Below are 13,700 nucleotides of genomic sequence, written 5' to 3'. Positions count from 1 at the left end.
CCTTAGGCATGCGGCAGGCTTTTCCGCAATACATCGGCGCGCAGCGGTGGAGCGGGTGTCGCTTGAGACTCCCGCGCGAGCTCGGCCGCGTCCAAACCGGCCGTGGCAGAGTGGACCAGGGGCCTATTGGCGGTGAGATGTTTGAGTGGCGCCCCCTGGATCTGACGTCAGCTTAGGGACCCGCTCCGCTGTCGTCTGCTACACTCGCCCCGCTGCTACACCCGCGCCGCGGTCGTCCGGTTCTGACTGGCAGCAGTGCCTTTGCTAGAAATCGCCCGCTTTGATGCTTTGGTGCTTTAAAAAGCGTGTTTTCAATCAGATTCTGACGGCTCTGAATAATTTCAAGCTTTGTCCCGCACAATTTTACAACACACGAGGAGCGAGAGAACGACTTTCAGAGAGCATCGCTCAGACAATCGCGTGTAACTCGCCCTCGTCCTATCTAGCGTATTTGCGAGTTTCAGCGCTCAGAGCTCCTCGATAAGTATTCAAAATGTGTATGCTTCCCTTAACTATTTCTGAGATGCTCTTATGAAGACTCAACAGTCTAATACCACGCATGAAGCAGCGGGTCGCACAGCAGGAAATAAAACGGGTGTTGTTCTTTCGTTGTTGTTAGATGGACGTTTTTTTTTTTTTCTGTGCCCAATGCATTCATTTTCCTGCACCGTCCTAAACGTCCTAGGAGGTTTGGGGATGTTTGCGAGGCTCACAAAGTTCCTGTGAATATTCAATGCAATAAGATCTGTGTTACGGCGCAGATAACGTTGTCCACAGTACTCGAAGGCGGCTTTTGTGCACCTAATTTCTATCGAACCATCGATATCGTAACGAACTCGATCTTAACCCGAAAAGTTATGACATGATTACGGTGTTGAAAACTTGATATACTTGCTTACTAACGCAATAAATAGTATACATGCCAATTTTCAGTATAACACAATTCGAAACCAATGAATATGTCCAGACAGCTCTTTATTGTTTTCCAACCCATTTAGTCGCAAAGAACAAATCCTGGCCTACTCGGGATGACGTTCGGTGTATTGAAGAATGAATCTTACTCTCTCGTCTTGGACTGAGGAGCCTGCCCACTAACCAGCTCGATTTTACTATTTAAGTTTTCTCCTCCTCCCGGTCCTCCATCTCTTGAGTGCAGTTTTACTATAACGCCTATCTGAATATTGGGATGATATGGCTGTGGTAAATATACCGAAATATCCCTCCAAATCTGAACAAACATAGCCTTACTGTATGTTTGCCTTACGGGTTACTCGTTTTGCTCAATAAGCCTGCATACTGGTTAGAAGCCTGGTATAAAACCAGCACGCGCCTATACACACAGCAGGTTATTTGGAAATCAACCTACATAATTTGCGCCCCATAGTGCATGTCGGCACACTTTCATGCCGTGACAACGTAAAGTGACTTGATACAATAGTTTCGAGTGTTAGGCAAGATTGCCAAATCTGTTTTACCTTACATACGATTAGCTGGACTCGTAATGCCTTCTGCCAAAGGCGACAGCCCCGAGGGCCTGGAATTTGTTTTGGTCTTCCATTTTCGCTGTTGTCGGTTGTCAGCCTGCGGCTGTTACCTTTGTTCGAAAGACTGCTGAACACAGAGGCTGACGCCTAGCTCCGACTCTTCGCGCTCCGCACAGGACCAGCTTCGGAGCAATGCATGGGCGACGCCGGCAATGTTTTTTTCCGGAGCGGTATCAAAAACTAAACTTAAAATCACGCCTTGAGCTAGTTTACGCTGTTTTAAATGTTTTGTTACGTAAAAAAAGTTGCGCATTCGCGAGATCTGCTGCGGACAAGCACAAAATCTCAACCGCGCGCAAAGAAACAGCATAGAGAGCGAGCCCGAGTGAAGCAGACGACAAATGCGAGAATCCCTAAGCCGACGTCACGGAGGCGCGCTCCGCAGCGCCGCCCGTGGTCGCGCTCACCGCCAATTCTCGACTGCACAAATTGCCGGCAATTCGCCATGTCTGCCAGCAATTTTCCGGAAGTCTTTTCTGATTAGCTTTCAATTTTGTCACGCGCTTCCGGTTGACAAAGCGGTTGTGTGTGCTGCCGCCATTTTGACGTTTCACGACGTTTACGGTCACTAGTTCTAAAGTTTGCCTTATTTTTCTTTACTGAAAGCGCATAATACTTGGCCGGCCATGAAAAACTAGACTAAATGCACCGGACATGACAACGTAAGCCTGTCTTTGCTATTCAACAAGAATACTGCTTGTAATACACGTCCTCTCTGTGATTTGCTGAGAAGGCGTGACGTAATTTAAACAGTTGGCGCGAACGATTACGTCACACATCGGCAACTTCAGCCTGCGTAAAAGGGACGTAATGTTACGTAACAGCTTGAAAATGGCGGCTGTTTTTGTCGAAAAATACAAGCAAAATAGGGCAAAAAATTGCCCCTACTTTCGGCGCCGCGAAATGTCCGCGAATTTGCAGCAGGCGCAGTTTCGCATGACGGCCGGTTTAAAGAGTGTTTTCTACCGAAAGAATTAATAGTTTCGACTGTTTCCAAGTCAGCGATCAGGGAGCATACAAATAACATACCTTAGTTTACTTTTATGTTTGGCAATAAGATAAAAATTATTTGTTTGGCGTAACCGCAACATAAGAGGGCAGTACAAGTCTCCCCATGACAAAGAGAACCCAATGCATGGTATTTGTCCACGCACCTCCTAGTAAGCTGCTGGGTCACATGATCGAACTCAAGAGAAAAATAGCAAATAAAAAAATTACACCATCTCCCCGAAGGGAACTATGTGGTGATGCAAAGCATGGGGTTCCGTGTAGGTTCCACACTGGAGCAGAACCGGCGCAGGCGGTGTCTCGGAGCAGACTGAACGCCGCGCAGCGGGCGCACCTGCTTTTATACAGCTGGAGGAGAGGATAATGAAGGAGAGACGCGCATGCGCAGTGGGGGTGTGGACGGCGCAGCAACAAGGGAGGGCCCCGACCCTGAGATGGCTCCTGGAGCGACAGTGTCGCCGGTGTCTTCCTGGGCCGAAGACAAGCACGCTTCCCCTTTAAGGGTTCCTGGAGCGACAGTGTTGTCTTCCTGAGCCGGCACGAGACGAGGCGAGCGTCGAGGAGGAGAGCGGCGTTATCACAGCTGGTTAGGGCTCCTGGGGCCGAATTCTCTAAAACGACGGGGCGTCGCTTTGAAACGATGGGGTAGCGCCATGCAAATGCATGTGTTCTGTGGTTGGGGCCGTCGCTTTGGGCTGTTTCGGGACGGCACTGAGCCGCAGAAAACAGTGGGGCAAGGGCGCAAAGTGACGCCCACTGCCCCCCGTCGTTTCGCTTGTAGCTTCGCGCCCTTGCCACACTGCTTTTCTGCGGCTCAGTGCCGTCCCGAAACAGCCCAAAGCGACGCCCCAACCCCATAACACATGCATTTGCATGGCGCCACCCCGTCGTTTCAAAGCGACGACCCGCCGTTTTAGAGAATTCGTCCCCTGAGGCGACAGTGTTGCCGGTGTCTTCCTGAGCGGGCACGAGACGAGCCGAGCGGCGTGGAGGAGAGCGGCATTATCACAGCTGGCGTGGAGAGGAGGAGAGGCGCGGACGCCGGACGCCGACGGACGACGGAGGGTCGAATAAGAGATGCTTTGCATCTAAGATGACTGGTTTGTTCATTACAGTGGGTAGAAATTCAAAAGCAAGTTGAACGGGAAGGAATAGACGTGTACGCTTTAGCCGAGACTCACCTCCGGAACCTAGAAGTCCCACCTATCATAGACAATTATGTCTGGTAAGGTTGCAACAGGACCACAGGAATGAAGAAAGGGGGAGTTGTTGGCATGCTCATAAAACAAGGAACCGACTGGCAGAGAGTGCATGGAAGCTGTAAAGAGCATCTATGGGTTAGAGGCACCATAGAGGGGAAAAATACATGGTTAGGTGTGGTGTATCTGTGGACCGGAAGTAGTGCTAGGGAGGAAAATGAGGAAATGGTAAACTGTTTGAGAAGAGATATAAAGGAGTTCAAAGATTCGGGCGAAATAATCATAGTTGGAGATATGAATGCCCATATAGAAGGTTTGGATGGATACACAGACCACAACGGTTCTCTAGTGATAGATCTATGTCAGGAAAACCGGCTTGTAATAGTAAACACGGAAAGCAAGTGACGGACAAATAACGCGGGAAAGCGGTAACAGACAGTCCAGCATAGAGTATAGTTTAGTATCCGAGACAGCATACCAAAGGTTGCGGGAAATGAGGATAGATGAAAATGGAACAGACAGCTTAGGCAGCGACCCCAAGAGGCTTACCTTGCACTTTGGAGGCGCAACCCCGACAAATTTAAAAATAGGTACAATCGGAGGAACTAATTTGAACAATGAGCAGTTAAAGACCATCGCTGAAAGAATGGAAGATGAAATAAATAAATATCCAGACGAAAATTGGGATTACGACAAAGTGATTGTGTTCATAAACGGTAAGATGAATGAAGCAAAGCAACGAAACCGATGGAAAGGGAAAAGAAAGCCGAGAAGCTGGTGGAATAAGGAAATAAAAGAGGCTATTGACCAGTAGAAAAAGGCGTTGACAGAACACAGCGAGGCAAAAAAAAAAAAAAAACTGATATAGAACCGGAAATAGTGAAGGAAAAATGGGATACCTACCAGGGGAAAAACTAGAAGGGCAGAAAATGGTGCAAGCAAAGATCACGCAAAAAAAGCGAACAATGAATGGAAGAAATACAGAAGGAGGACAAAAGCGCACACAAGAAGCTTTGAACCATGTAAAATGACTAAGCTCAAAAAACGATCTTTATCAAAAATTCTTGATTGATAAAGAGGGGAAACTTGTCGAAGGAGAGCAGGCGTTGGCGTATATTCGTCGAGTGATTAATGAGAAGTTTAGAAAAATATTTGCTGCACTGATAACATCAGCGGCCCAGAAGACTGCGGAAAGAGTAATAAATTTCCACAACTTTGATTGGAAAAAAGCATAGAAAAAGATTTTTCCCCAGACAGCAGTGGGCCCGGACGGAATACCAATGCAACTGATAAACCTACTTGGACCAAAAAGTAAGGCATCATTTATGATGGCAATAGATAAGGTGATAGAAACCAAACAAATACCAGAGGACTGATTAGAAAGTGGGGTGAATTTAATATGCAACGGCAGAGGCGACAAAGCCAGTATTGATTCATACAGACCACTCGCAGTAAAGTCAGTGGTGTATACATTCGTACTGCAGGCGATAAGATCTGAAATTCAAGCATGGATGGAAGAAAATGAAATCCTTGGAGAACTGCAGGATGGATTTAGACAAGACAGACGCTTGAATGATAATTTGTTCGTTGTTAACACAGTGCATTGAAATTGCGAAAGCCCAGAAGAGACCATTATGGATTACGCTCTTGGACATTAAAGCGGCATATTCCAACGTAAACAGAGAACTGCTGTGGAGGGTGCTCAAAATCCAGGGCTTAGATGACCAGGTAATACAGTTCCTTATAGCAATATATAAATATAATAGAGTGCACCTGACATGGGAAGGACAGAAATGCGCACAGCAGGTAAACACCGTTCGAGGACTGAAACAGGGATGCCCTTTGAGCCCAATACTGTTCATGCTTTACGTGGCACTCATACGCAGACGACATTTTTCATTTATCTGATAACGAGAGCGATTTGCAACAGCTCATAAATATTAGTGGTCAGGAAGCCACAGACCTCGGTTTAAATTTTAGCACTCAAAAATCGGGAATAACGGTTTTTAATGATACTAGCACTGACACAGTGTCAATTTAGCATTGACAATTACCCAGGGTCAAGGAATATAAATACTTGGGAGTGTGGATAAACGAAGGGGCCAAATAATTAAGAACTCACGAGGAGCAACTTAGAGTAATGAAAAGAGTTAATGAAGCATAGAGCTCTGTGGGGGTGGGACACCGAAATGTCCACACGGGGCGTTGGTGCAGGACGTTTCGGTGCAGGACGTCGGCGCGGACATTTCGGTCTCCGCAACGAAACGTCCTGCCCCGAAATGTCCTAGACCCATAATCCGGCTAGCTTCGCGACGCCTTCGAAAGTCCGGGAAGCTCCCTGCGCGAAAACATCCTGCGGTCGCGAACAACACCGATGTCTCGATCTTGAACGAAAGAGACACAACCTGTCCGGCTTTATTGGAAAGAGGAGGAAGGAGGGAATAGTAGATGAGACGAATAGGAAGGAGGAAGAGGTAGTAGATCGGAAGAGCAGAAGAGCGGGGAGATACCGTCTTGTCATCGTTTATGGGATGCGGCATCTCGACAAGCCTTGATGGTTCTGAACTCTGCGAGCACGGAACCAATGAGGTTATTTGAAGAACGGGAGAGCATGGTGGACGAAGCGCTGCAGCTCATGTTTGATTCTGACAGCGATGCGTCGTTCAATGCCTTTAGCGGCAATGAGTGAACGAAATAAACGCGAATCATCTATTCATGTGTAGATGCTGCCACTTCCGCACTTGACCCGAATCGCCCATGGCATATTTCTTACTTGATGTCTTCGCAGTTTTTGTTGGTGGTGCGGCCACTTTTTTGCGGATTTTCGCACCTGACCGTAAGGTTCGTCCACCCCGTATTTTTTACCTGATATCTCTGTAGTTTGGGTGGGCGTTCTTTCAGAACTTTTCCCTCGCCCTCTTCGCGCCGTTAGCGCCGGATTGACAAGCCGTGTGATGAGCGAAGGCAAAAATCGTAAACGGTGCTCTGCTCTAGGAACAGCCTAATTCACACGACTGCCGCCTCGGCCTGTGCTTAGTGCGCATGCGGCAACTCTCGCCGGGCGTCGAACAGTCGACGCTCACGCGGTGCTGATAAATAATTGGCCCCGTGTACATTTCTCCAGAATGTTGTATGGCTTACAAACATACATAACTTTTCCAATACCTATTGTCGTCTTTAGACACCAATTTGTTTTCCTAACATTGAGTTACGTTTATTGGCACTGGTTTGAAACGTTATGGCAGCCTGTTTTCTTGCAATAAGCTGTGCCACGTATACGCGCTATTAGATAAGGTTGCTTTTTCCTAGCTCATTTGAATTGGAAACGCCAATGTTCGCAGTGACAGCTTGAAACAGCCCCCACTTGGCACCCCCGTTCAGCGAATCCAGAAGGCGCCGTTGGGAGCGAAAGCTCACAGCCCTCTCCCCTACCCCGGAGCCGTTTTCCCTTTTGCTAATTTGTTGAAGCTAGCTTTTGGAAAGTTATTAAAGGAAACAGGGGAGAAATGACGTCGATTAAAACTTGCGGCCCTCCTGAAGTCTGTGACACTTTGCGTTCAATTCCATTACCGTCTTTGCGGCAGAGAAAGGAGGAGGGAGCGCTATAGTCCGGAGGGCGGCACTAATGAGCTGTCCTGTCAACTGCCGCAGCTCATTAGCAGCGCTGATAAAGACGAACTTGGAATTCCCTCATTACCGCAAACTGCAAAGAAGCCGCCAACAAGAAACAAGCAAACGCGGCATCAAAAGAAAGGCACCCAGCGCGAGCTTTTTAAGCAGGGTCGAGAGTAGCCATGCTGAATGCACAGTGCGCTTCGCGTAGGAACGTTAAAATTGGAGATGTTTTTTTTTATTTAGGAATAGAGTGTACTTAGCAATCACCCAGGGTGGTGTTTTAACCTGAAACATCCTTAGGCTGCTTGTCCAGCATTACGTGGTTGGTTGATTGTCTTGCTGTCCGACCTCTCATCATCGCCCATCATCATCAGTAGCAGCAGCGTCATCATCATCGTAGTCACTGTCGTCGTCATCATGCTATGTAGTACTAGCGGGGCAAGATCTTCCCGTGTGGCGCCTGTAAATGACGTATTATGATGTGTTATTTTAATGACGCATGGGTCTACGTGTCCGGTCGCCGATGTCCGGTCGCCGCACCACTTTAGTCTCTGCTTAGTAAAATGTTTCCTTTAAAGTTGCGCGTGCGGGCATCATACAATGATCATGTAGGGGCATTCGTATTGTGGCGCCAACGCGATATAGGGCAGGAGCCTCACAGGCTCTGCCACAACGCACAATGTACCTACTCCCTGCAATGGCGCGTTCGGGAGCTTCGAGCACGAGTTGGCCGTGCTAGGGGAAGAAGCTTTCCTGCGGTGTTGCTCGACGCGGTTTATTTATAAAGGCTGGAAACGACACCTTACAGATTTGTATTATACCTCACCAGATTTCAGCCCTAGTGCATTTTCTCTTGTATGCTAGAGGCCACAATGCAGCCCTCGTAATGCGGCTGCTCGTGCCATCGATCCATGCTGTGTTACATGCACTAAGCCTTAGTTAAGTGTGCCCTATGGTGTCTACGCAGACAGTGGTTGACTGTAGCGGTAGTGCTGAAAATCTGTTTTATTATTTAATGAAGTAACACCAAACTGCAATACATAGTGGCTCCGAGAAGTCATAAAAAGTAGTGAACTGTCGTGATCACGACTCCCGGAAACCTTCAGTAGAGCTTGCTTTTTGAACTTTTTTCAGTTTTGAACTGTTTGTTTTTTTACCTTTTCAACTTTTTCGCTTGAGCGTATATTGTAAACACTGCACTTTCGGTGACCCATGCGTTAATTAGCCTCAGCGAATCCTCGTACTAGCTCTACTGGGTTTTCTTTCTGTATTTTTTTTTTTGTTATTGATCCGGCGGCCACATTTAGTGTCAAAGGGACGACAGATTTTCGACCAACACTGCGGAAGACGAGCAGTGCACGACTGCACGACATCGTCCCTCGACAGCAAGATGTGCCGTCGAATTGACGTTTACTGGAGCTTCGACTGCCGCTATAGCTAACAAGCAACAACTACCAAACGTTGTTCTCTGCAAAACGTTTGGGACTGTACAGGAGAGCGTCACGCCGTTCTGTCTTATAGAATGTCTGCAATTTCGCACGCGCCTTCTGGCCCATTTCGTTAACTAGTTAACACGAATTAAAAAAAAATGTACCTTTCAAGTCTATGACTGCGTTCTCAGTTGGCAGAAAACCGGAAATGAGCAGCTACCCTAGGCTGAGAAATGGAGCTGCCCGCAGTGTGGACCGAAGCAGGTTCCGCGGACGTGTCATTTGCAAAGCTCATCAGCCCGTGAGGCAATTAGCATACGTAGTGCGAATCAGGGAGAGCTTTGGCCTCACTCCTGGTGAGCCAAGTGGGAGGGGAAGCCGACTCCGCCCACGCGCGCGTCCTTGCGGAGTCTTGGCCCGGACTCGCCTCGCAGGGGACGGCTGCGGCTGGCGTTTCGGGCCTCGGAAGTTCCCGGCTCAAGAGGGGGCGGCGTGGACTTTGGCGGCCGAATGACCCGCGCTGCACGGAGACGAGTTTTCTTCCCCGAGGAGCGCACGCACACATGCATTGATGCACTTCGCCGATTCGGACGAAAGTTGGAGAAAATGCGGGCTTCGATTGCGGGCTTCAATGCTCGGATGACACGGATCTTTGTTCAGCGCCTCCTGTTGCTAGTGACACAGCTAATAGTGCCAGTGTAATTTATACAGAATGTAATAATCACCTTAACCGAAATTTTTCAACAACCTGCTCAGTCTTGTATCAGCCGCAAATCAGCTGATAAGAATGTCAGTCTGACACGCTGGCGTCGGGAACAGCAGCCGTCTAGTGGCTTATTCATGAGCGCTTATATAGCTACTATCGGCGTCCAATGAAACGCGAACACGAAAATATGAAGCAGAACGTGGAAAGCGGGAAGGAGGACAAAGTGTGGAGAGGGCAGGGCAGCGGGAAGGGCGTAGCACCGAAGACAGTGTTCTCTCCCTGCCGTCGTCCTGATCCCTTTCCCTTTGGGTGATCTTCTTCTCTCTAGCAAACTGACCGGAGGCATGTTTAACCACCCTCGTTCGGCGCACATATATTTTGCGTGAGCGTGCTCTCTTACTTCTATGACGAGCCCAGTTTGGGTGGGTCTACGCGGAGCTGGGAGGTAGAGCACTGCACGGGCCCGGGCCAGCCCGAAAGCCCGGGCCCGACCCGGCCCGCGGGCCGGGCCGGGCCGCCCGAAGTCGATTATCGGCGGGCCCGGGCCGGGCCCGGGTTCAGTGCCGCGGGCCCGAGCTGGGCTCGGGCTCAGTGCCGCGGGCCCGGGCCGGGCTCGGGCTCGACGCCACGGGCCCGGGTCGGGCTCGGGCTTGAATTCATAGGCCCGGCCGTTAATAGTTCCGACGTGAAGTGTAGAAAAGAGCATAAAAATGAATCTTCTGAGTATACTTTTACGCGCTTCTTGATGTTAGTTGTACACATTGTTTTTAAAACGTGTTTTGCTAGGGCTGATAGTCACTATACTGTAACTTGATGACATTTCATGTACTGCATCAAGATTTTATATTTTGGTGTATAACATATCAAAGATACGGTTACAAGGAATGCTCTAGCGGGGAAGGAATTAATTATGCCACTTTGGAGCTGTGCACCTATGTCTATGTACGGGTGTTTTAGATGTCGAATGAATCTAAATGCGGCTGCCGTGGCTGGAAATCAAACTCGCGTGCTAGAGAAGCGCCGCCGCTTAACAACCACTCCAGGGAAAATATTTCAACGCACGCACATACTCGTGGATTGAAATGGAGAGCAAGAAATTTCATTAATACCAACTTGTGACCGAAACAGCCCCATGAAGTTGCCAAGAGTCTGGTCAACAAAGTTGATGGCGTCTCTCGTGTAAGAATACGAGCTATTATTACGCCCATGTGGCGTGAACTGCAGACGGTGTGAGCTAAACTACGTGTACTTTTAAACTTTTATTTTTTGCGTTACAATTCAGGGCGTGCTTGTACAGACTACATGCTCCGTCTGATTTCCCGCCACGAAGACACTCGACCAAATATAATAAACAAATTTTCTTCAACGTCTAAGACCAGGCCTTGTCACACATATGCGGGCCCTCCCTAGGCTCAAAAAAAAAAAAAAGACCGTGCCCGGGCTGGGCGTGGGCCTGAGACTACGGGCCCGGGCCGGGCCTTGGATTTAGACTATGGGCCCGGGCCGGGCCTGGGCTTGAGACGACGGGCCCGGGCCGGGCCCGGGCTAGGCGCACTTATGAATTCCCGGGCCCGGGCCGGGCCAGGGCTCGGTGTTACGGGCCCGGGTCGGGCTCGGGCTTCACAAAGTGGACTCGGGCCGGGTTCGGGCCTTAAAATCAGGCCCGTGCAGTGCTCTACTGGGAGGCTTTCCTAACAGCTCCGGTTCGGTATACGAGCGGCATACGAGCGGGTCAGGTAGGTGAACCCGGTCTCTGTAGGCCTCATGTAGAAAGAGTGAATCGGCGGAGTATGATAAACCTCTTTACGGACATTTGTAGATGACAAAAAGGTCTTTGAAAACTTCTGCAGGAGTGGAAGCATTGGGAGAACCGGGGTCAAAGGCGACGTACAACGGGTTCTTGGAGGACGAATGCAAGAGATGTACGGGCAAAATGAAGGTTCACAGGACAGAGGAGATGGAAGCTTCCTATGAGGAAGCGCCTCAGGCAAGGGAGTGCACTACCTCACCGAAATTGCTCACACCGTGCCTAGGGGGAGTGTTGAGGATTAAAGGAGCGGGGAATACGAGTCAGTGGAGAATATTTCAGCCATTTCAGATTTGCTGATGGCACCGTTTCTTTTTCAGTGATTGGAGGAAAGAACGAAAGCAAACTTTGGTGACATTCAATCGCTGTGTGTGCGAAGCCCTTATTTAGGTTCTCGTAGTATCTCCCCGCCACCTTCGCGTGTACAATCAGGCGAACTTGGGGCTCGGGAGACCTGAGAGAATGCTCCAGGAAATGTATATTCACAAAGCCTTGCCATAGGCTAAAAGATACACTATAAGATGAGTAAGGCGAAATAGAAGTTAAATAGGCATGCAGAAAGCGACGTTTTGTGCCCAGGCAATAGGTGGGTGAACATAACTACCGTGGGGAATTCGGGCGTGTCGATAGAAAGCATAAAAGGGAAATCAGGCGTAGAATTACTATGGCCTGAACAGCATACGGCAAACGCTCCGCAGTGATGAGCAGTATAGGCTACAGGGCGTTATCGCGGTTACGACGTATGGGGCCCAAACTGGGGACCTATACCTTGAAATAAAACTACGGTCGGCCCAACGAGCTCTGAAAAGAATAATAATAGCTCAAACCCCTAGAGAGAGAGAAAAAAAAAACCCACCCGCATCTTCCCACGTGGGGAACTCGAGTAAATGCGTCGCAGAGTGGTGGGGGTATCGCGTGAATGTTGCGTAATTGGGTATGGTTTGGGAATGCTTAATTGTTATTTCGTCTTTATTATTCTTATTTATTGAATGAAGGAGAAGCGAAGGCAAGGAGTGTAAAGTTAAAGTCTGTCTTTATTGCTTGGTGCCGTCAAGAAAAGCGTCAAGTCAAGCGAAAACCAAGCAAAGACGCCCTTGACTGAATTCCGAACGCGCGCTCCGCCGCTTATATACACACCGCCCGCGTTCGAGGGCGAGGAGTACGGGGGAGAGACGCGCATGCGCACACTTCCGTACACAAGCGCGCGAACATTCCACGCACCCACCACGCCGTTATCACGTATACACGCCCTGCCGCCGTTACTGTTGAGCGCGAGCAGCGCACGGGTAGCTACGACGCATGCGCGCACAGACGCGCTCCCCCCGCACCGCCGCAGCTGTTGTTGAAAGCGACGGAGCGCACGGGGTACACGCGCTCCTCCCGCAGCGCCGCACCTGTTGTGGAGAGCGAGGAGGGTACGGGGGGAGAGACGCGCACCTGCGCCTCGACGCGACGCGCATGTGCAGTGAGTGTGTGGGTGTGGACGGCGCCGACAACATCGACGAGTGACATCGCGAGCCTAAGAAATGCTCCGCATTTAAAACTAGTTTCTTGGATTAGGGAGCAAAATGGGGTCGAAGGTGTGCAGACGTGTAGGTATACTACGGTGAAGAGACAACCGGCGGAGCACCATTTAGCGGTGTACAAAGAGGAGAGCAATGAATTGACCTGGGACGGAAACAAGGAGAAGTGAGGGCGCGAAACCATCATCTTGAACGGCGCATCGAGCAGGCTGACAACTACTGCAAAACAATTCAGCCCTTCGCTGCGGATACTCTTTGCTTCTTCATTTCTTGGCGGACGCAGAAAGCCTTCACCGACCGCGGAGGTACTGGCGTTGTCAGAGCGATCCACGAGAGAGAGAGAGAGAGAGAGAGGGCAAGCTTACCGTCCTGCGTGTCCCCCGGCAGGCAGACCTCGGCGATGGTCTCCTTGGCCCCGGCCACCACCTGGTTGAAGAGCAGCTTCAGCGTGGCGTCGAAGCACTGCGCCGTGTGCTCGTCCACGCAGTCCACCACGCGCTTCAGCTTCCTGCAGCGGGGCAGAGTACGGAGGGAGCGTGTGCACGTGCACGCGAGCGGCCACCATGTGGGCGCCCCATGTACGCTCAGCGGCCACCTTTAACCATCCACGAACGCCAAAGGGCGACAGGTGGCTTTTGTCAGTTATTCTTCTTGAAACAGGTAATTTTTGGAAATGTGTAAAGGGTAGAAAGAAAATAGGGAGAAACAGGCTCCCTCGTGGTACCCGAACCCACGCGGGCTCGGAATTCCGAAGGCGCCGTGTTTGGTTCATCATTAAAGGCATCCCTCATCCTCCTATCCAGAACCAGATCTGTCCAATTTTCTTTTCAAACGTATTCCTTCATCCCTTTGTTGTCCGCGCGGCCGG

At 49.8% G+C, this 13,700-nt stretch overlaps 1 protein-coding gene and 1 long non-coding RNA gene across 2 annotated transcripts in view; one reads left to right on the top strand and one right to left on the bottom strand.

The window, feature by feature from the left end:
• Positions 1 to 13,700, top strand: part of LOC144146162 (uncharacterized) — a 162,261-nt gene that overhangs the window by 35,006 nt on the left and 113,555 nt on the right. The window lies entirely within an intron of this gene.
• The window catches only part of LOC144146159 (uncharacterized), a 73,201-nt gene that overhangs the window by 7,564 nt on the left and 51,937 nt on the right, over positions 1 to 13,700 (bottom strand). The window contains exon 3 of the mRNA XM_077678126.1: positions 13,198 to 13,340. Within this exon, the coding sequence (XP_077534252.1) occupies positions 13,198 to 13,340 (143 nt within the window). The remainder of the gene's footprint in view (positions 1 to 13,197; positions 13,341 to 13,700) is intronic.

Source organism: Haemaphysalis longicornis, unplaced genomic scaffold (genome assembly GCF_048455015.1).
Source record: "Haemaphysalis longicornis isolate Haplotype H1 unplaced genomic scaffold, Haemaphysalis longicornis Haplotype H1 scaffold_7, whole genome shotgun sequence".
Lineage (NCBI taxonomy): Eukaryota > Metazoa > Arthropoda > Arachnida > Ixodida > Ixodidae > Haemaphysalis > Haemaphysalis longicornis.
The sequence above is the reverse complement of the archived record's forward strand: the minus strand, read 5'-3'. Positions and strand labels throughout refer to the sequence as shown.